The 23,321-nt window shown below is 44.0% G+C and overlaps 1 protein-coding gene across 4 annotated transcripts in view; it reads left to right on the plus strand.

The window, feature by feature from the left end:
• The window catches only part of anos1b (anosmin 1b), a 220,051-nt gene that overhangs the window by 180,295 nt on the left and 16,435 nt on the right, over positions 1-23,321 (plus strand). For all 4 annotated transcript variants that reach the window (XM_078564075.1, XM_078564074.1, XM_078564076.1 and 1 more), the window contains 4 exons: positions 5,554-5,689; positions 6,893-7,048; positions 9,338-9,432; positions 18,207-18,378. In XM_078564075.1, the coding sequence (XP_078420201.1) occupies positions 5,554-5,689; positions 6,893-7,048; positions 9,338-9,432; positions 18,207-18,378 (559 nt within the window). The remainder of the gene's footprint in view (positions 1-5,553; positions 5,690-6,892; positions 7,049-9,337; positions 9,433-18,206; positions 18,379-23,321) is intronic.

Below are 23,321 nucleotides of genomic sequence, written 5' to 3' on the forward strand. Positions count from 1 at the left end.
GTTCCATTGCAGTCCAGGTACAACATGTCCTAGTGGTACAGCTCCTTCCTGACCCAGAACTTGCGGCAGTGCCCCAGAAACTGGAGACTCTTGTTTTTTTAATTCTTGGTCATTTTTACTGACAATTCTTTCAGCCATGCATTCACTATCCTGACCCATTTGCGCCTGTGCCAATTAGCACATGGCTTGGATAGTATTCTGGAAATTACTATCCTTGAAGTCCTGCTTTTTAATTTAACTCCTAACTACCGTACTCATTTAGTAGGACATTCCCTCTGTTCTTTTCTATGTTGACATGGACCACAACAAGTGTTTCCACCCTCCTCTTTCAGGTTCTTTTCAAGCCAAATAAAAGTACCCCTTATCTTGGCATCAGATAGCTAAAGTGAACTGAGAAACTAGGTTCAAATGTAGGACAGTGGAGATGCAGTGGCAAACTTTTAAGAAGATATTTAATAACACTCAACAAAGATTTATCCCAGTGAAAGATTCGATGAGAAGGATGTATCATCTGTGGCTAAATAAGGAAGTTAAGGATAGTATCAAATGAAAAGAAACACTGTCCAATTCTGCAAAGATTAGTGGCATGTACAAAGATTGGACAGATTTTAAGAGCCAACAAAGAATGATTTAAAAAAAGAGGAGGGAGAAATTAGAAATGAGAGAATGCTAGCTAGAAATATAAAAACAGATAGTAAGAGTTTCTACTAGTATTTAAATAGAAAAAGAGTACTACAGCGAGTACTGGATTTCTAGAGGGTGAGTCTGGAGAATTAATAATGGAAAACAGGAAAATGGCGGAAGCATTGGACAGATATTTTGTGACTGCCTTCGCTGTAGATGACTAGAAAACTTCCCAAAGATAATTGAAAATCAAGAGGTGAAAGAGTGAGAAGAACTTAAAACAATCACCATCACTAGGGAAAAGGTACTGGGAAAACTATTACACCTAAAGGCCGTGAAGTCCCCAGGAGCTGGTGGCCTGTATCGTAGGGCCTTAAAAGAAGTGGATGCAGAGATAGTAAAGCCAATGGTTACAATCTTCCAAAATTCCTTAGATTATGTAAGGGTCTCAACAGATTGGAAAATAGCAAATGTAATATCTTTATTCAAGAAAGGATGGTGTCAAAAAGCAGGAAACTATTGACCAGTTAGCCTACTACCTTTCATTGGGAGATTGCTAGAATCCATTATTAAGGAGATTACAGCAGGATACTTAGAAAATCGTAATGGAATCAGGCAGAATCAGCTGGTTTTGTGTGACAGAAATCATGTTTAACCAATTTATTAGAGCTCTTTGAACAAGCAACATGGATAAAGGGGAACCTGTAGATGTGGTGTACTTGGATTTCCAGAAGCCATTTGATGAGGTGCCACATCAGAGGTTACTACACAAGATAAGATTATATGGTGTAGGGGATAACATACTAGCATGTATAAAGGATTGGTTAGCTAACAGGAAGCAGATAGTAGGGATAAATGGGTCATCTTCAGGATGGTAATATGTAACCAGTGCAGTCCCACAGGGATCAGCGCTGGGACCTCAACTATTTACAATCAAAATCAATGACTTGAATATATGATGACTAAATTTGCCAATGATGCCAAGATAGGTAGGAAAGTAAGTGGTCAAGAGGAGGTTAAAAAGTCAACAAAGGGATTTAGACAGGTGAAGTGACTGGGCAAAAAATTTGGCCAGTGGAACTTGTCTACTTTGGCAGGAAGAATAGAAAAGAAGTACATTGTTTAAATGGAGAGAGACTGCAGAACCCAGTGGTACAGAGAGATCTGGGTGCCCTGGTACATGAATCACAAAAAGTTAGCATCCAGGTGCAGCAAATGTTTAGAAAGGCAAATGGAATGTTGGTGTTTATTGTAAAGGCAATGGAATAAAAAAGTAGGGAAGTTTTACTGCAGCTGTGCAGGGCCTTGTTGAGGCCACGTCTGGAGTATTGCGCACAGTTTTGGTCTCCTTATTTGAAATAGGATATAATTGGTTTAGAAGCAGTTCAGAAATGTTCACCCGAGTCATTCTTGAGATGAAGGATTTATCCTATGAAGAAAGTTTGCAAAGGCTCGGTCTTTATCAGAGTTTAGAAGAATGAGAGGTGATCTTATTGAAGCATATAAGGTCATGAGGGATAGGGTGGATACTGGGCAGATGTTTCATCTTGTGGTGGAGACTAGAAATAGGGGACATAGTTTAAAAATAAGAGGCCTCCCTTTTAAAATGGAGATGAGGAGATTTTTTTTCTCTCAAAAGTTTGTTGGTCCATGGAATTCTCTTCCCAGAAAGCACCGGGTCATTTAACCTATTCAAGGTTAAGCTGGATAGATCTTTCATAGACAAGGCAGTCCAGGGTTATGGGGGGTGAGGACAGGAAAGTGGAGTTGAGACCACAACCTGATCAGCCATGATCTTATCGAATGACCGAGCAGGCTCGAAGGGCCAAATGGCTTAACCCTGCTCCTAAGCCCCTATGTTCTCCCTCCATCCTGTACAACTGATCACAATTGCATAAAAGACCATCTGTCCCCCTGATTATTGAATCCCCTAAGACTACAGCCCTTTTTTTCCACTCCCCTTGAATTGCCTCCTACTCAACAGTGCCTCAGTTAGCATTGTGGCTGTCCTCCAGTGGTCTACTTTCTTAATCCCAAAGATAGTGAATGCATTGTATCAGTTGGACAAATCAGTTTCTGCCATTGTCCTTCACAGCCTTCATTAGGATCCCCCTAATGTAATGACTGTCAGTCACACATTCTTCTTCCTGTACCTGTATATCTCTATGTGGTGAAACTGTTCTGGAGTAAACTATCCAGATTTTCCCCATGTGTGGTGGAAGGTCCCCACCTGCGTGACAGCTTAAAGACTCTAAGCCAAAGTGCCTGAAGACATGGACATTTCCCACAAGCGATCACCCATGACAATCTCAATGTCCAGAAATTCCTGCATTTTGCCGTCTCAGCAGACTGCTTGATCTGCCTTTATCTGCTTTGTGTATTTACTTAATATACCACAGTTATTTATCAATTTATTGTGTTAGCTATTTTATCTTTAATACAGAATTGTGATTAACAGGTGGATTTAATTTCATTTCTTTTAGTTACTTCTGTTGTTCACTGAATTATTTTATTACAATTGCCAGGTAGTTTTTGCCCTGGGCTCTTATTTGTTCCTTTTTATTACAAAGTAACCTCTTAATCTATTATATACAGTTAAATATTAAAGTACAATTAAATGGATAAATGATAATTGTTATTCCCTGTGCGCTCTTTTCACTCCCCCTTCTTCTTGGCTATTATAATATTTCAAATTCTTCCCTCTATTTGATTCAGTGTGCTACCAACATTCCAATTCCCCTGCATTGCTCTAAACCCTCTCTCGGGGAAGGTTTAGAATCATAGGGCAGAATTTCCCCCCCTGTCAGGGGGGATGTTGAAGAGCAGGCGCGCAGAGGCACGCCTCCGATTGGCGCCCCCAATCGGGGGCTCGGCGCCATTTTACGTGGTCAGGCCAATTAAGGCCCGCCCAGCGTGAAGTCCACGCGGAAGCGCCATGCACTCCCTGTGCGGGCGGCGGGGGAGGGGAATTCCCTCAGCCGAGAGTGCGCTCTTTCACGCATGCGCACGGAAGAGCGCACTCATCTCCCTGAGGCTAAGTGCTGCCTCAGGGAGATCGACTCCACAATAAAAAATATTAAAAACAGAAAAAAAAAATTCCCTGACATGTCCCCTCATGTGACACTGTCACATGAGTTGGGACATGTCCATAACTTTTAGAAACACCTTAATTAATTTTTTTAAAAACCTACATGAAACCTCAGCCCGCCCATGGATGAGGTTTCATGCTTTTTCTAATGCCCGCCAGGGCTCCTGGCCTGCCTGTCAACCTTAATGTTGGACGGGGCAGGTCCATTAATTACTTTAATGACCCTGTCAATAGCCTCAATTGGCCAGTGACAGGTTGGCGGGCGCACAGCTGGTTTTGCTGAGCCCCCACCTACCTCACCGCGCGTCATTTTACGCATCGGCGAGCGGGCCCCCCCCCCCACCCCACCCAGGTGTTGACGGGAAAATCCTGGCCACAGAATGTTTAGGCCCCGAAGGGGGGCAAAGATGGAGGCAGGTGGGCATGGCATTTTGTGCCAGCAGCTGGTGTGCCATTTTACTGGCACCCAACCTGCCCTTTGGCCATTTTCCCGGAGATTTGGAGGAAGGGGTGTTGGCGGGCAGGTAGCCAATTAAGACCATATAAAGGTCTTTAATGGCCTATTGTCAGGGGCCAACTGGCCAATTTTCCAGTCGGTCTCCAGTCACCCAGAGGCTTTGAGGCCTTTCCTGCCTGCCTGGCTTTAGCTGCAGCTACAGGCAGCTCGGTGGAGGAGTTCCCGCTTGTCAATAGTGTCCGGCTATTTTTTATTTAAAGTTTTAAGAAGATGGAGAGGGGGCACCTAAAATTAGATGCACCCTCTTTCTTTTACTTACCTGAAAACACAGCCTGCTGCTTCTTCAATGCTGACAGACCCCTATTTGTTCTCCAGCTCCAAGGACCGACCTGCCTTATTGGACAGCAAGCCTGCCCTCTGGCCACAATGGCCAATTCAGGGAGAATCACAGCCAGGTGACTCCAACAGTGCAGGCTTCTGACCCCCGTTTGATTCTAATATGGAGGTCCTGAAGTCCACAGGTAGAATTCTTCCTGTAGGATGATGCAGCACAGAAGGAGGGCCAAACCAGCCCATCATGTCTGTGCTGGCTCTTTGCATAAGCCATCCAATTAGTCCCACTCACTTGCCCTTTCCCCACTACCCTGCAAATTGTTGCCCCATCAAGTATCTATCCAATTCCATTTTAAATAACTATTGAATCTTCTTCCTCCCCTGGCAGACTTGGAATTCAAAGTTGTGATCATGTTGCACTTTGCTGACGTCAACTGTAAGCAACAGTGTATTGCTTCTGATTTTAGCCAGAATTGTCCTGCTTTAATAGGTTTTTAGTAATTTTTTTGACATTAAAAAACATGGTCCAGGAAAACAGCAAGCTCACAGCTGGCAAAAAACATGTGATTCTACCACCAGTCCAACCTGAACTCTACCTTTTCAGCACAGTATCGGTTCAAAAGTATGGCGATTGATGATTTGATAACATAAGCTAGTAAACTCATGACTTAAAAGCATAAGGGATTCTAGAAGATGAAATTTGCACATTGATCTTTGCTACTGCGCAGAATTGAATTGTCTGAGTGGAGGAATGATGTGGAGAGGATAAGGGACAGATTAAATTTGACATAAAGGGATCTGCTTTTCACACTTGACCCCTGTGTACCACCTTGTGAATCAATCTCTGACTTTATTGAGCGTTGCCTTTGCAGGTATTTACTATCTGGGTTATCTCATCCTCCCAGCCAGTGAGAATAGGGTTCAGTCAAACTATCAGTCCAAGCCCTGTTAGAATCCAGTAACTTGACAGCATTCAAGAAATTTGCTTTGCATTAATAAAGTTAAGATTCCAACCAGTTTATAACCTTGCACTTATACATTTCTTTTATAGGGAAAGGATGAAGTTGAGATTGAAAGTCTACAGCCAAACACAGAATATCTGGTACAAATGCAGGCAGTGGCCAACTGGGGGCAAAAGCGCTTAAAGAGCAGCAAAGCTTTGTTTTTTTTTAATACCCCTTCCACAGGTAAGAGCAATGAAACCATTCCTGCTACTAATACCACTCATGGATTAGTACAATCAAACCATATCTGTTATTGTTAACACTTGTAGATTAAAGTAATGAAATAATTCCTGCCATTGATAACACTCAGATTAGAGAACGAAAGCCCTTCCTGTTTTTCTCTAATGCTTCTAATACAGCTGGAGTAGATGTTAAAAATGGGTTTCAGAGAACATTGGGTTCTTTCCCAATCTCTTCCTCTATGGGAAATATATCTTTATTCAATTCTCACCCAATCTTATCCATAGATGGAGAGGCTGAGAACAGCAACTCACCAGAATGCTGACCGAAAGACAAGAGTCTTTCTTTGGGGCAATGCAATAGTAGTCCAATGTATGGTACCACAGAGTGACAAAGTGATGCACCATCAATCCACCCCCTGTACTTTACTGATACTGATGCTTCATGTCTGCTAATAATAACTGTTTTAGTTAACGAGTAACATTGAATGTGAACTTGGCCAACTCCAGATCTCTTCATGGATGCGTACAGGTATTTTTAAACACGGGCTCGCGGTATCTTTACTGTGATGAAACAAATAGTTTAGGTGCTATTTCCTGATCTTTTACTTGTCAGAGCTAGAAAGTATAATTATACTGTACATATTTTGGTTTTGGTAAATGTGTGATGAATTCACATTCAGTGGCCAGTAATTGTTAGGACATTTGGTATTGTAACACTGGCTGAAGCATGAGAAGCTCTTGAATCTGAAACATCTGGTTTAAGTGTGAGGAATGGAGCTTGAACCCAAGAAAAGGAAATGTGGCCGAGAGAGTACAAAGAGATTTGAACAGTGCCAGTCACATTGTCTGATCTGTTCCGCAGGTCAAACATTTATGTCTGGGGATCTTGTAAATATGCTGCCTGGAGGTTGGAGAGGGAGAATGTTTAAAACACTTTGAAGTTTTGTTGAAATAAATTACGGTAGAAATTTGTACCACATCAAGAATTTACATTACATAAAAACATACCATGGAAAATATTTAATGATAACATTCTCAACAGTGTGGCTGAGACAAAAATTACATGAATATCAATTTTAAGTCATTTTCCAACTGTTGCTACATTTTACATTTTATACAAGTATTTCAAGTTCTTTTACAAACCAAGGTTTGGGAGGGGAGAATGCGAAGAAAAACTGCTCTTGACTTAAGTTCCTTTATCTAGACATCCAGTCAAATCACGCTAGCACTACAGATGAGGTGTCCAATGAACTTCCATCTATTGATGAGATGTTTGACATTCGAAGTCTCGAGGCATTAGTCCCCTATATCCATGGCAACCAGCTGCAAGTTAAAGTACACTGGAAAAAATCAGAAGAAGGTAAGACAGTCAACCAAGTTTCCACTGTGTAATGAGCTCTTATAATGTAGTTGTAAGAAGCAGAATTTGTGTTTGTTTTATATAACTTAACTCACATTATTTTACCACTTTTTATACTTGGAACTTTAGAAACAGATAGTGCTTAACCATTCATTTTAATTGGAACAAGTGTTTTGCATGTTAACCAAATGGCTCAATCTAGGTTTGGGAAATTTAAGGCCCATGATCTCAGCCTTGCAGCTCAGAGGTAGATTAGTTTTATACAAAGATAGAGGTGTGTTAGAGTGCCATCTAGTGCCTATACTTGGTATTTGTTAATCGTTTAGTGGAAAGTCCGATTGAAGGGGAAGTATTGTCTTCTAGTCTCCTAAATGGCTCCATAATGAGTACACTTACTACTGGATCTGCCATCCTATGCTTCCAGTTTGTAGCAGGGATTGAGGAGTGGAAGGTATACTGCGTGCCGTTGGGTTTCAGCCTCCTGTAATCTTTGAACTATCATTCATAAAATAGTGCATCACTCAAACGTTTTTTTCTGTTCAAATATATACTGACGATTTGTCTTTTGTTTTTACTGTGGAATAAAAGAAGTATAGTGGGGGAAATGTGAATGACTTTCAATTGCCCCATGTTTTCTTGTCCAATGTTGAGAACATGATACTAGAGATGTGAGGATTTGTATAATGTAAGCCAGGTGCTTTGAGTTGCAGATCAGCCAGATACTTCCAAGTGTAATATGATGATACTTTGCTAAAGTATGCATTGGGAATTCAAGAGCTGCACAAGCTGTGAACCAATAAATGATCAAGCTAGTGCCATAGTCAAGGTGCTCTGGTGTGAATTTGCCAGTTTTTGAATGATAACTGAACACATTGAGGCTTCCTAACTAAGATAATTGCTGTAGCCTTTGACTTGCTCAGGAGTATATTTGGATCAACCACACTTCCTGATCACTGTGTAAAAATGTATGTCTCGCAATGAATTCAAATTGATAGTTTAGCCTGAACTACAAATTCTTTCACCATGGCATTTTTCCATCTACAAGATGGATCAGAGCCGATGTTTTCCATATCATCACTAGATAGCCCATGATTCACCCATCTACTCCCCATACCCACCCCATTAAAGTTAAACCCCAATCCAAATGTTCTTGGTGGCATTCCATTCTAGAAATGACACAGTGATACCAGAGGTTTTTCTGATAACAGTTTTTTACCTGAGGTCTGCAGTTAACTAACAATTTTTCCTGTCAGAGGGATTGAATGTGCAGAACACCAGGATGGAAACCAACAGAGAGAGTAGCAAGTTTGCATTTGTTGCAGTTTTGAGCTAGAGTAGCAGTGTGGCGAAGCATATATGGGAACTTTTTTCAGCTGCAGAGCTTAGTGCGCGCCCTATCCGATTTTCAATCATTCAGCTTCCAAATTCCCTATACTCCTATTACAGAAACTTTGGCGTTGGAGTGCTAATTTGTTAAATCTGCCTGTATAACCAAAATATTCAGTCTGGAATGACATGTAATTTCAATATAAAAGATTCACGGTTATCCTGAATCAGGAATGAAACATGGGCTGTGATTGCAAAAGAGGGGTACTTACCGTTGGGCAGCCTGCCAGTCTTCAAAACCATGCAAATTACAGTAATACATAGTAATAATGTTCCTCTGGAATGTCAAATGGGTTGACAGCTGTCCCAAGTAGTAGACAATCTTAGTTCATTTTAGTGAATTGGACTGTAAAGTGGTATTATTACAAGAATCTAATTTAACATCAAAAGAGGCTCCAAAATGAGTGATGTCTTCAGGCTTCCTCTTTTGTATCAGTGCAATGTTGCTTCCAAAGTGCATCAGTGCAAACGTGGTAAGGAAAATCAGCAGTCAGATTGGCAATTTGATTCTTGACAGCTCATTAAAGGCAACAGCAGTAAGACCACCCAGGTAGCCTCAATTCCTGGAGGTTTCCTCTAGTGTGAAGCCACACTTTTAAAATAAAACTGGGCACTTTTTCAACTTACTTTCTGAATTCTTTTAGCGCAATTGGGCAGTATTGTTCCCTAACAGAAACAGATTAGGGAGGAAGTGAAGCACAGCACATGCACATCAGCACTAATGCCTAGAACTGCTTTGTCGGTGAGCTGAGTGCAGTGTGCAGTCAGCAATGTAAGCTGTACATCATACCCTTCTGGTACCCACCTGCGACCCCCTTAAAAAGACAGGATAACGCAGGTTGTGAATTTTGTGCGTGTATGTGTGTGTTATCTAAATATAGAATTTTTCTTTGGTTCCTCCAGAAAGCCTCAAGGATCACAATGCCTACTTGTTAACATGGGTACCCGAATCCTGTGCCAAGAACAATTCACAAATACAGCGACATGCAACTGTCAAGGTTAGAAATGCAAAGATAAAAGCAAAATATTGCGGATGCTGGAAATCTGAAACAAAAACAAAAATAGCTGGAAAAACTCAGGTCTGACAGCATCTGTGGAGAGGAAGACAGAGTTAACGTTTCGAGTCCGTATGACTCTTCATCAGAACGTCATACGGACTCGAAACGTTAACTCTGTCTTCCTCTTCACAGATGCTTTCAGACCTGCTGAGTTTTTCCAGCTATTTTTATTTTGGTTAGAAATGCATCTGCTTAGTTTCTAAGTCATGTAAAAAGAGACAATGAATAAATAGATGTTTATTTAATTTATTGCATATGAATGTTCTAATTAAAAGCACATTACCTCGTCAGTGTTTCTCCTCATAGTTTAAACGAGTTAGTTTTGCAACATTGATCTCTAGGTATTTATTTTAAAACAAACTTTTGGAACCATGAAACATTTCAATGAAGTCTGATGTCTTATAAAGTTTCTGATCAGCTGAATGAGGTACTTTCCATTTACTCAAATCCTGTTTATTTTGCACTAGAGAAATGAGTGGTTCATTAATAGTCAAAACAGAAAATGCTAGAAAACACTCAGCAGGTCACGCATCATTTGTAGAAAGAGAAATAGAGTTAATGTCATTTATCAAAATGTTCTATCTGTACAGTGCATTGCATTTCAGAAAGAACCTCAGTAAAGCATTTGCCATGACATGGGCCATCATATAAAACAATCACGTCCTTTGGTTCCTCTAGCTTACATTTCAGGGTGATCTTGTGGTGCAGTGGTAGCTTCCTTACCTCTGGGTTCAAATCCCACTTCAGGGCTTGATGCCCATGGAAGATGTGTGCATCATGTGGCCAAGCAGGTTGATTATCAGTCTGTAAATACTTCCAATATGCCTGATGGCAGGCAATAAAGAATGGGGGAGCCATACTGTAGAAGGCAACGGCAAACCACTGCAGTACTTTGCCAAGCAAAATCATGGACCAATCTAATGGAAGTCCTGGTCACCAATGCATTCGTAGGGCATGGTACCTGAAGGAGAAGTCTGTGTTTTCCCACTGACATGTTCTCTACTAAAAAAGCTGAAGCTAGAATTGGCTTAGAGCTGAATTTTCACGAAGTTGGGACAACTGCAGAGTCATTTAAAAATGGCGAGCTGGACCCAATTCCAGATTGCGCACCCTCCATTCCCAGCACCATCAATTTTCGCGAGCCTGCACCATGCACTCCCGACTTAGCCAACTGCATTGCAGAGGTAGGCATTTCCTAGCTCTCCGCTATTTCCGTGGAGTCAGGCAAGTTTCTCCATAACTCATGATTCACAGCCCCTCAGGTGTTGTGAACCCCATTCTGAATTTAGGAAAATTTTGAAAGATAAGTTCAAAAGGTCTTATCCATGTCACCCAACCACTCCTCATGGCCCTTCATACTCCCATGCAAACTTAATGCCATTTCATTCCCCCCAGCCACTTCCCATGGCCCCTCATACTCTCCATGCCAACTCAATGCCAACTCATGCCCCCCCAGCCACTCCCTATGGCCCCTCATACACTCTATGCCAACTCAATAATAACTCATGCCTCTTCCATGCCCATTCACCCAGTACGCACTATGTACATAACCAATGAGCCACATAATGGGCAGAATTTTGCCATTGGCAAGCAGGGGGCGGGGCCCGCTCGCCGACACATAAAATGAAACGGGATGACGTCGGGCGGAACCCCCGATGTCACCACGTCCCATTTAAGTTTTCAGGTGGGCGGGGGCACAACCAAATCAGCTGCAGGCCCACTGACCTGTCTTGAGGCCATTGACAGGATCATTTAAACAATTAAAGGAACTGCCCGTCCAACCTTAAGGCAGCAAATAGAGAAAACATGAAACTTCATCCACCGGCGGGATGAGGTTTCATGTAGGGTTTTTAAATTTTTAATAAAGTTTTTCTGTAAATTATGAACATGTCCCATCTCATGTGACATTGTCACATGAGGGGGACATGTTAGGGAATTTTTTTTTTCCTATTTTTAATATTTTTCAAAGTGGAAGCGATCTTCCTGAGGCTGCACTTAGCCTCAGGGAGACGTGCGCTCTTTCGTGCACATGCACAAAAGAGCGCACTCTCGCTTTTAGGGATTCCCCCCCGCCTGCACAGGAAACGCATAGCGCTTCCCGCCGGACGTCACGCTGGGCAGGCCTTAATTGGCCCGCCCGCGTAAAATGGCGGTGCGGCCTGCTTTGCTGGCGGGGATCGGCTCCCCGCTGGCCGGAGATTGGGTCAGGCCCGCCCGCCCAACAGGCAGAAAATTCTGCCCAATAAGTATGGAACTGCTGAGAAATAAGAAAACAACCATTCAAAAATGTTCTGGCCATTTGGGTTTCCAACAGTCCTCATTATGCATGCTGGTCAGTTAGCTCAGTTGGCTGGCTAGTTGGTTTGTAATGCAGAATGACACCAACAGTATGAGTTCAATTCCTGTACCAGCTGAGGCCATCCATGAAGGCCCTGTCTTCTCAACCTGTCCCCTCACCTGAGGTGTGGTGATCCTCAGGTTAAACTCACCACCGGTTGTCTTTCTCTGATGACAGAGCAACCTATGGTCCTCTGGGACTGCAGAGGTGGCTTGGCTGAGAGCCCAGACTAATAGAAGCATTAGCTCAGCACAGAATCTGTTTTGTCAAGTGAAATTAATTGTTGGCTTTGCTTGATTGATATCTTTCAGTGGCCTAGGATCAGCTTCTGGAGTTGACAGGCTCAGCTCTATCCTTCTATCCTGCACACCAACCCCACCCCAAGCAAAAATTGTGTGTGACCGGGGGCTTTAAACCAAGGCGGGTCTGCCAAGTTGGGAAATTTCTCAACCCAAGCTACCCGCCTCAGTAGTGAAAATCCAGCCCTTAATTTCAGTTTCCTCCCTGTTTGAGATGAGAATAGATTTTCAGTGTACTTCTTACTCACGTAGAGTATAACAATTGGGAATTGCACTGTGATTATTTTTATACTCATTCACAGGATGTGGGCTTCGCCGGCTGGGCCATTTATTGCCGATCCCTAGTTGCCCTTGAGAAGGTGGTGGTGAGCTGCCTTCTTGAACCACTGTAGTCCATGTGGTGTAGGTACACCCACAGTGCTGTTAGGAAGGGAGTTCCAGGATTTTGACTCAACGACAGTGAAGGAAGGCAATATATTTCCAAGTCAAGTTGGAGAGGAACCTCAAGGTGGTGGTGTTCCCATCTATCTGCTGCCCTTGTCCTTCTAGGTGGTAATGGTCATGGGTTTGGAAGGTGCTGTCTAAGGAGCCTTGGTGAATTGTGATATTAAATACAATCTTCTTTCGCTACTTGAACTAAAAGCTATTTTGTAGAGAAGTCTTTGGTAAATGTATGAACAGTATAAAAATAAATTCTTTGGTTTCCCTATTAATTCCTTAATTGGTTCTTGTCTTCCTGCGGGGAATATTATGACTAACCCTTCAGTAAACCCCATTACAAATGTTTAGTTGGATTTCAATCAATCCTCATCCATTTGTCTTATCTAATGGGTGTTGTTGCACTTCTCTTCCTTCCCTTGAATGTTTTGCCTGTGAATCAAGGTGTAATGTTTCTTCTGAAGACAAGTATCATTAAATGTCAATCTGTTTGATGGATAGCATAAAGAAAAACGTTCCTTTGAATTATGAGGGCTCTCATAAATTATTGGCAGAAATGTGGGAAACTGCAGATTTTCTGGATATGTAGTAGTTAATTTTTATGCATTGCAGTGTTTTGAACACTTTGTAGGGGGGCAGCAATGCTTGGACAGTTGTCAAAAGCAATGCTTCTATTTTCATGGCTTACTATGAAATTGCAGCTAGTAATGTTGGTCATATATTACAACATGTTTGAAGTTGGCATCTGTTTATAATAAAGTACAGATGAACTGCCTGTTCACTGAAACCTATCACACAACACTATTTAACGAACCTGGGATAAGCATCAATCATTCTTATGCTGACAGAGGAGTTACCTAACTGGTAAAGTAAATTATTTAGTCATACCAGGTACTGGCCTCTACATTAGATCAAAAACACTATCCTTTCGATTGCATTTTCAGAACATTTACACAGGCAGTCTGGCATACTGCTTTTGAAGTTGAGGAGCTAGGATGCAGACCTGTTGCTGAGTTTGTACATGTATCAACTTGAGGTTTAGGTGCTTATCCAGGGGCCAAATTATAGTGTCATACAAACAAGCCTGAAAAAGAAAGAGAAAATGTAAAATAACTTTCACAAAGAAGCAAAGCAGTAGATAAGCGAATAAATACCCTTGCTACAATTTTAAAATCTTGACATGCCTTCCTCACTACTAAAAAAAAAACACATTTTAATGAACTCAAGCTTGGTTACAATCCCCAAAAGTGTTGGAAATCTTTTAACAGAATTCCTTCCTCCGCTGTTCCGAAAGCAAAGTCAGTGAAAGCTGGCGCAATTGGCAAAAGATGCTGGTGCAAGGGAGATGGTTCCGTACAAACTAGTGCGCAAAAGCCTAGCTTGGCAGAACAAAAACAGAATTACCTGGAAAAACTCAGCAGGTCTGGCAGCATCGGCGGAGAAGAACAAAGTTGACGTTTCAAGTCCTCATGACCCTTCAACAGAACTAAGTAAAAATAGGATAGGGGTGAAATATAAGCTGGTTTTGGATTTCCAGCGTCCGCAGTTTTTTTGTTTTTATCTCCTAGCTTAGCAGAATCTGGGAGGTCACCATTAAGGGCAGCATTGTTTTCATCAACACTGCCACCATCAGCTGAGCTTAGGTTTGTCAATGTCCAGCACTCAAATGATTATTTTTGATGTAGCAGAATTTTTGGATTGTTGCAAAAAGCCAATAAGACATGGCGGAACGCATTCCCCACTCTATTTTGCATCCCCACTTATCCAAGTAAGCCAGTTTCCCAGCACATTGACAGAGAAAGTATCAGTGCAACGTCAGGTGCATTAGAGACCGTTTTTATGGTTTCCTCCCACAGGCACCTAGTAGTCCTTCTCTCTTTTGCTATATATCATCCGGGAATATCTGAAGATTGTTCTCATTGCAATGATGTCTTCTACCCTATTTCCTTGCAAAGCTGGACTTCTGTTTTTGAGTGTCTCTGCCAGGCCTTCAGCTGGAAGACGTACTTCAAACGCTGCACAATTTTTTTATATTCATTCATAGAATGTGGGCGTTGCTGCTGGGCCAGCATTTATTGCCCATCCCTAGTTGTCCTTGAGAAGGTGGTGGTGAGCTGCCTTCTTGAACCACTGCAGTCCATGTGGTGTAGGTACACCCACAGTGCTGTTAGGGAGGGAGTTCCAGGATTTTGACCCAGCGACAGTGAAGGAAGGCAATATATTTCCAAGTCAGGATTGCAAGCTTGGAGGGGGTCTTCCAAGTGATGGCGTTTCCATATATCTGCTGCTGTTGTCCTTCTAGATGGTAGCAGTCGTGTATTTGAAAAGTACCTTAGTGAGTTCCTACAGCACATCTTGTAGATGATACACACTGCTGCTACTGTGTGTTGGTGGTGGAGGGAGTGAATGTTTGTGGATGGGGTGCCAATCAACTGGGTTGCTTTGTCCCGGATGGTGTCAAGTTTCTTGAGCGTCGTTGGAGCTGCACTCAGTCAGGCAAGTGGAGAGTATTCCATCACATTCCTGACTTGTGCCCTGTAGATAGTGGACAAGCTTTGGGGAGTCAGGATGTGAGTTACTCGCCACAGGATTCCTAGCCTCTGCCCTGTTCTTGTAGCCACAGTTCAGTTCAGTTTCTGGTCAATGGTAACCCCCAGGATGTTGATAGTGGGGGATTCAGTGATGGTAATGCCATTGAATGTCATGGGGCAATGGTTGGATTCTCTCATGTTGGAGATGGTCATTGCCTGGCACATGTGTGGTGTGAATGTTACTTGCCACTTGTCAGCCCAAGCTTGGATATTGTCCTGGTCTTGCTTCGTTTGGACATGGACTGTTTCAGCATCTGAGGAACGGCAAATAGTGCTGAATATTGTGCAATCATCAGCAAACATCCCCACTTCTGACCTTATGATGGAATGAATGGCATTGAAGAAGCAGCTGAAGATGTTTGGGCCAAGGACACTACCCTGAGGAACTCCTGCAGTGATGTCCTGGAACTGAGATGATTGACTTCCAACAGCCACAGCCATCTTCTTTTGTGCTGGGTATTACTCCAACCACTGGACAGTTTTCCCCCTGATTCCCATTGACTCCGGTTTTGTTAGGGCTCCCTGATGCCACACTCGATCAAATGCGGCCTTGATATCAAGGGCCGTCACTGTCTCTGCACCTCTGGAGTTCAGCCCTTTTGTCCATGTTTGAACCAAGGTTGTAAAGAGGTCAGGGGCTGAGTGACACTGGCAGAACCCAAACTGAGCATCAATGAGCAGGCTATTGCTGAGCAAGTGACGCTTGACAGCACTGTTGATGACCCCCTCCATCACTTTACTGATGATGGAGAGTAGGCTGATGGGGCAGTAATTGGCTGAGTTGGATTTGTCCTGCTTTTTGTCTACAGGACATACCTGGGCAATTACAAATATTGCAGGATAAATGCCAGTGTTGTGTAGCTGTACTGGAACAGCTTGGCTAGTGGCACGTCACGTTCTGGAGCACAAGTGTTCTGTACTATTGCCAGAATATTGTCAAGGTCCATAGCCTTTGCACTATCCAGTACCTTCAGTCCTGATATCACGTGGAGTGAATCCAGTTGGCTGAAGACCGGCATCTGTGATGCTGGAGACCTCTCGAGGAGGGGCTATCCATTGATAGTCAAATCACCATGCTTAACTCTTTACTCCCTACTTACCTGCTCCTCCCTGACCTGCTGCTACAACTTTCAGCCATTCTTGGCTTTTTATTAGCTGGAATTTTAATTCCCAGCATTGCTTCCACATTCTAAGGGAGTTGCTCTATCGAAGCACCAATTGATATTTAAATGAACTGACCCTGTAATTTGCAACAAGGTCAATATTAGATGTTATCAACTGGCATAAACCTGAGGTCAGGAGGCAGTACTCATATAAATGACCTTGTGGAACTTTAGGTCCAGAAAATTAATCAATGGGGAAGCAGAACGTTAACAGCTTTTAATGTCAATAAAGTGCAGGTGACAAACACAATGCACACAACAGATCCAAAAAATTTATTGTAAAGATAAAAGTGCTGAAGTCAGGCATATACATCATTTAAATTTATGTGGATCATAGGAATTTTGGGAAAATCCAATGCAAGATTACCAAACACAAAGAATGCCCCTCAGCCAAGACAGGTTCAGGTATTGCTGAAAAAAGAGACATGCTCGCGAAGCATTTGGTCTTGCGCCCATCAGGACAGATTCGCAAGAATGCCAATTGTCAAGGAAACAAAGATTCTTGCAATAAAAACAGAAAATACTAGAAATACTCAGCAGGCCTGGCAGCATCTATGGAGAGAGAAACAGAGTTAACGTTCCGAATCCATATGACTCTTCTTCAGGGAGAAATGTCATACCGACTCAAAATGTTAACCATGTGTCTCTCTCCACAGATGCTGCCAGACCTGCTGAGTTTTTCCAGCATTTTGTGTTTTTATTTCAGATCTCCAGCATTTGCAGTATTTTGCTTTTATCTTAAAGATTCTTGAAAATCATGCCTGATAAGCCCAAGACCAAAAGCTGCACCAGCATATCTCTTTTTTCAGCAAAGGTTCAGGTACGTTCAGATTTCTGCTGGTCTTCAGTCCCTTCCCCATTTGACATGTTTAGCTTTGTCTCTCTTCTCCCACCACCTCCCAGTTATTTCCTTCATATTTCTATTGGGAGGATTGGTTAGATGATACCTCATCCACATTGATCAATCTGTTAAAGAGAAAGGGAGATGTTTACGGGTCATTTTTTGATTTATATTGGATCCTTCCACTTCCTTTAATTCTGCCATCGCTCCTCCTCAACCAGTAAAAAAGTCAAGCTGCACAGTGCAGTCTTTCATCACTTGGTCCAGCTATGAACCAATAACTCTTTCCTAATACCCATCCAAAAAGGGTCTGTTTTTCACTTAAAAACTCTTTCTTCATCTGATACTGTGACCAGATTAAATTTGGTGAGAATAGGAAAGATGTGAGCTCCTGCTGCAAAACTGAAACATAAAAGCTTGCAAAACGAAAACTGAAGACTTTATTCAATAGTATGAAATTTATAAGCTTGCAGTTTGAGTCCAACTGCTTTGACTTGATATCTAAAATGCATTTAAAATAATTTATTTTCTAATAATAGTTACTATTTGTAAGAAATCGTTGCTGCTACAGCTTTAAGATGTACACATTATTGTTCATGACTGATTTGTGGGTAAGGAAAACAATGTAATTTTTAATTAAAATTAAATAGACAAATTATAATAGCTTTACATCTTTAGCACTTTGGAAATCCTTTAAACTCGCTTTATCCTTCATCTGCAAACTTTATCATTCGATTCACTTTCTTTATCTTTTGACACAAAACCTTTAAACAAAGCTACTTGATTCTTTTTCTGGAAACGTAAATTGCAGTGTAACCTGCACTTGGATCACCTGTATGTTTGAAATCACTGAGGCTAACAATCAATGTATGAGAAGCACAGCATTGTGGCCAGAGTAAAGACCGCTTTATTTACACTTCCTGTGTTATTGATTAGACATGGTTCAGCTTAATACATCATTCCTCTTTGTGCCCACTGTTAAATGTAACCAGGAAAACAAGTAATTATTCTTCACCTTGCTATTTATTTATTTTCCCCCTTCAGGGCACTCACTTCGTTATCACTGGCCTCTTATTTGCTTGTGAGTATAAGGTGACTGTGCAACCCATCGTTCTCCAGGGTCAGGCAAGGCAGGCTGTGACCTATGTAACAACTCCTCATTGCAGCAGTTCAATTAAACTCAAAGTGCTGAAAAACCTACTTTGTGCAAGAAATGGTGAGTGGAGATGAAAAAAATTTGTACAACATGGTTGTGTGACTCTTTTTAGCTAAATGTCCCCAATTTTGTTTAATTTCTATACTTCATCTGCTGCATGCAGCAGAGTTTTTTCAATTTCTAGCATCAGTGTTCCACTGTAAAAATCTTAGGTAGATAGATTTATGTATTATGTCATATCAGATCTAAATTCTAAAAGTTACAGCAGCTTGTTATCTGCAGACATAATAGCAAAAAAGAGACATACCTCAACACAATTTCCTGTTTTAGACCATTGGATAACTGGGGCACAGTGCATGGAGGAAAATCTACTGAGAGGATTATACACTAGTAATGAAGCCAGACAGATTTTCTGTCCATTTAAATTTCGATCACCTGGGAACAGTACATTTGCTCTGTGCACTGCAGCAAGGTGACCCAATATACTCAAGCATTGTAACAGGAAGATAAACTCAGTCTGGCTTAACCAATTCTCAAACAACCACCTCACCAATGTGGAACCCATTCATAGGGCGGAATCGTCCTAGATTTGCACTAAGTGCGGTAGCGGGCAGGAAAAAGAACGTTTCACCTGCTGGCCGCAATCGCAGCTTTTCACATCGTCGCATCATCCCAATCCCATCTCATTAATCATGCTTTCCCGTTTCAATGGTGGCCGTCTCTCATTCGCCCGCCACGCCGTCACCTCGCCGCTTTCTCACACCAGGCGCCATATTTAAAGTGCAGCCGTGCGCACACCTCTCGGTGCTTTCAGCCCAGGACTGCTACACAGAAGACATGGCCCTGAAAGACAAGGCGACTGCAGCCCCCTGAGTTAGTGACCTGTTCAACACCGTGGAGGCCCACCATGATGTCCTCTGCCCCTGCTGGCCACAGGAGAAGCAGCAACATCACCAATCCGGCCTGGGAGGCAGTGGCAGTGGTGGTCAGTGCCAACGCCCTGCAAAAGAGGACAATTACCCAGTGTCGAAAGAGGATGAATGATCTCTTCTGTTCCGCCAGGGTAAGTCACTCTTCTCATCACTCTCAACTCACACACTCACAAACCCATCACACATCCACAGGAATCTCACTCACTGCCAGTTCAAGGGACATCACCATTCACTCTCTCGCACACACCTTCATTGTCCTCATCCTGTCCATGGCACCACTAATCACCTACCACATGTCGCCATCCTTATCATCTGGTCTGGCAGGTATCCTGCTCTTTCTATCTGTATTCATGCAGGACAAGCTGGCACAAATAAAAGGGAGCGGTCGCAGACAGGTGGAGGAATGCCTGACATCAAGGTTCTAACAGACTTTAAAAATAGAGCCATCCAGCTGGCCGGTGAATATCTGGACTGTTCCTGTGCTGACAATGAGGCCGGCGGTGTTCTACCAAGTGAGGATCCAGCAGTGCAACACCCATCAGACACCCATGCTGTGAGTGATGTGTCCTGTTTCACAGGCCACTGCCATGCACTAATTATCTCTCCTTGCTTTCGCAGGCACATCTGGGAAACAGCCGAGGGAGTCCACGACCCAGGTCCTCAACTCAAGCCCCAGACACCTCGGAAGAAGGATCTGCTGGAACCCCAATTAAAGACCCGTCACAGCACTCACCCACACCCTCCACCAGCGCAGAGACCTAGCTTTAGGGTAGCCCCGGGATCACAATCTGGTAAGCACATCACATTGTCTGATCCACAGCAGGCAGCAACAGGAACTTCCCAGGTTTCTGGCACTCGGAGGACTGCAGGAGGCTAGAAATATGCTGATTCCGAGTGAGGTGATGAGCCTCATGTGCGGCATGCCAACACACCAAGGTCAACACTGGTAGGATGGCTGCCTCCATGGAGATCTTGGTCCAGGACATGGGTACTGCACTGTTGCACAGTCTGAACTCCATCGCTGACGCTATAGTTGGCCTCCAACTGTATCAATGCGAGAGGGGTGCAGGGCGGCTCGATCTCACTCCAGCTTCCCCTTCTCCTCAAGGAGTCAGCCAGGGCCCTAAGATACCCATAGAGAGGAGGATCAGCAGTTGCACAGCCCGGGGCCATCCATCCAGGTGACTCCAGGATTGTCCGGCCCATCTGAACCCCTCTTCCTGTGATCCCCACATCTCCAGCTCCACAGGCCGAGGAGGGTGCCACTGCCACAGAGCAGGACCCCGAAACCAGGCCAGGGCTCTCCAGGTCTCAGCCCTTCAGAGGACGCCCATCAAGGTCATCACAGACAGGGCATTGTGGTCAGTAGGCTGCCTCCGCCTCCACTGTGGATGTCGGAGGAGCACCAAGATGTAGCAGCAGGGTTAGGAAGGTTAAGAAAACATAATTGCACAGCATGGACACGGGTGTTAATCACATGTGCATAATGTTGACTGTTGTAAATAGACTTCCAAGACTGTCTCCTTGCCTATGGATCCTTGTTATGATGAGCAGTGTTCATGTCACTCAGGTGAAACCTTGGTTCCTGCACAAGATAAAGGCAAGTGTCTCAGTCCAGGGCCTCTTCCCTGTGCAGTGTGTAACCTTCAGACCAAAGCAATGGTCGGGCTTCATGCTCACTGGACACATTAATGATGCCTGCACCTCAATGGTGCTTGTCATTGCTGCCAAAATGTCGTTGGCAGGTGTCACAGAGTTCTGTCATTCTCTCTATGTGCTCTCAACGGCTTTTATGTGGAGCTGGTTCCCCATCTCTTCAGCATCTGTGACCAGTAATGCTGTGCTTCTCAAGGTGCTGAAGGCTGACAAAGGATCAAGTGCATTTAATCTTTCACAACTGTGTCTGCATGGTATGACCCTGATCACAGAGAGCAAGCAAGCTGCCCTCAGCCAGACAGGAGTCAGACATTCACAGAGGCTATGTGAAGGCCTATGGAGTGTCCTTACTGCATGTCATCATCATCCTCCTGGAATCTAATGACTATTAGGGCTTCCACAGCGTCTCCATGACAGGAGCCATATCACAGAGGGTATGTGTGCTGTCCTCAGCCAGACTGGAGTCAAACGTTCGCAAATGCAATGTGAGGATCTATGGTGTCTCCTCACTGCATGTTAGCATCATCGTCCACGAGTCTAGCAGCAATGAGGCCCTCCCGAGTGCGCCTGCTTCATCTGGTCAGTGCCAATGGCCTTATTTCCAGTGTCCTCACCTTTCAGGACCTCCCAACCCTCAAACCTGTCGATGTCCTCCTCATCGGAGGAGATGTCCTGCTCCTCCATCTCCTCCTCAACCAGCTCCTCTACCCGTTGCAGCACCAGGCTGTAAAGGACACAGAAAGTGACACCCTCTGTGGACTGTATTGCAGGAGTCCACCAGACCAGTCCAGGAACCAGAGCCTCATTTTCAACATTCCAATGGTTTGCTCCACCAAGGTATGAGTTGAAGCATGAGCCTCATTTAGCCTTCGCTCTGCTGTATTCTGAGGCTGCCACATGGGTGTCATCAGCTACGTCCTCTGCGAGTAGCCCTTGTCGCCAAGGAGCCAACCATGCAGCCTCTCTGGACCCTGGAAGATATCAGGGATCTGAGACCTGCTAAGAATGTAGGAGTCATGGGAACCATTCACAGACCTGACGGATGCGTTTGTGGTGGTCGCACACCAGCTGAACATTCATCAACTGGAAGTCCTTGCAGTTGATATAGTTGACCGCTTATTGCCACGGAGATCTAAGCATCAAGTGAGTGCAGTCGATGGTGCCCTGCACCTGTCGGAAACCTGAGATCTGGGCAAATCCCAGCACTCTTGCATCCTTTCTTTCCTGGTCCCGGGCAAAATACACAAAGTTGTGTGCCTTCACTAAGATGCCATCAGCGACCTGGATGCAGTTGTAGGTGGAGGCTTGTGATATTAAAAAAGTGGAGTCTTGAAAAGAGTCACTGGCATATAAATTGGGCGCTGCAGTGACTTTCATGGCCACGGGCAGTGGATGCCCTCCATGTCCCCATGGCACCATGGCAGCAGATGGCAGATGTGACTGACCAGTTCCCTAGACAGACAATCTTTGGCGACACTGGTTTTTGGTCATCTGCAGGATTGAAAGGCGGTGTCTAGCTAACCAGTGACAGCTCGCTGTAGCTGTTCAGCGGCATGTGCGGGAGCACCAGCTGTCCCTTCTTCCTGAGGGTGCTGTTCCTCCCGCTGCCCAGTCAGGTGCCTCTGTCGCTCTCTTCTCCTTTGTCTCTGCTCTTTTTAAGCCATAAGGCATACAGTTAGGTCACCAGGCTCCATGCTCCTGATGTATTCCTCCTGCAGGATGAAAGAGAGAGACGCGTGGGTTAGCTTGGGTTTACTAAGAACGTCTCTTGGTTAAATCTGAAGACCCCTTAACACATCCCAGAGAGTGCTGGCAACCACTTGGATGGCCAGACTTCAATGCACTGCATGGCTGCCTGAAACCCCACCCTCCTCCGCCCCACTCCACCTGACCGATTGGTGGCAGCTTCGTCCACTGTACTACATGCTGTGCCCTCAGTACAGGCGCAGGCATTCTCCGAACCCAAACTGCAAGGCTGCACTGTTAGCTTGAACCATGGGAGAGACTGGTCCAAACCTGAATGCTAACATTGCAAGGGGCTGTGAGCACCTCCACCAGTGACTGCCCTGTGGCCAGCTTTTGCAAGGATATTGTACAATATGCCCAGCCGTCCAACTGTTCTGCAGTCCACTAAAATGCTCATTAGTTTGCAGTCTGTGCCTGGGGGGTGAAAAGCTCTGGCATATTTGGTGGCACTTTCAGTCCTTTGCGTTGCTTGAGTGGGCAGATAAGCTAGAGGCCCAACTCCAAGCATGTTAGTGTCGCTGTGCATGAACTGTTTCAGCTGCGGAAGAATGGTCACTTTATACAAGGTTCCCCTAATGCATGGCCGTTTCCCTGCCCCTGTCACTCCCCGCACGTGCTTGTGCACTACCTTCAGCCGGAGTGCAGCCCTTGCCCACTAACCCCCCAGCT

The sequence above is a fragment of the Cetorhinus maximus genome, chromosome 19, assembly GCF_964194155.1.
Source record: "Cetorhinus maximus chromosome 19, sCetMax3.hap1.1, whole genome shotgun sequence".
Lineage (NCBI taxonomy): Eukaryota > Metazoa > Chordata > Chondrichthyes > Lamniformes > Cetorhinidae > Cetorhinus > Cetorhinus maximus.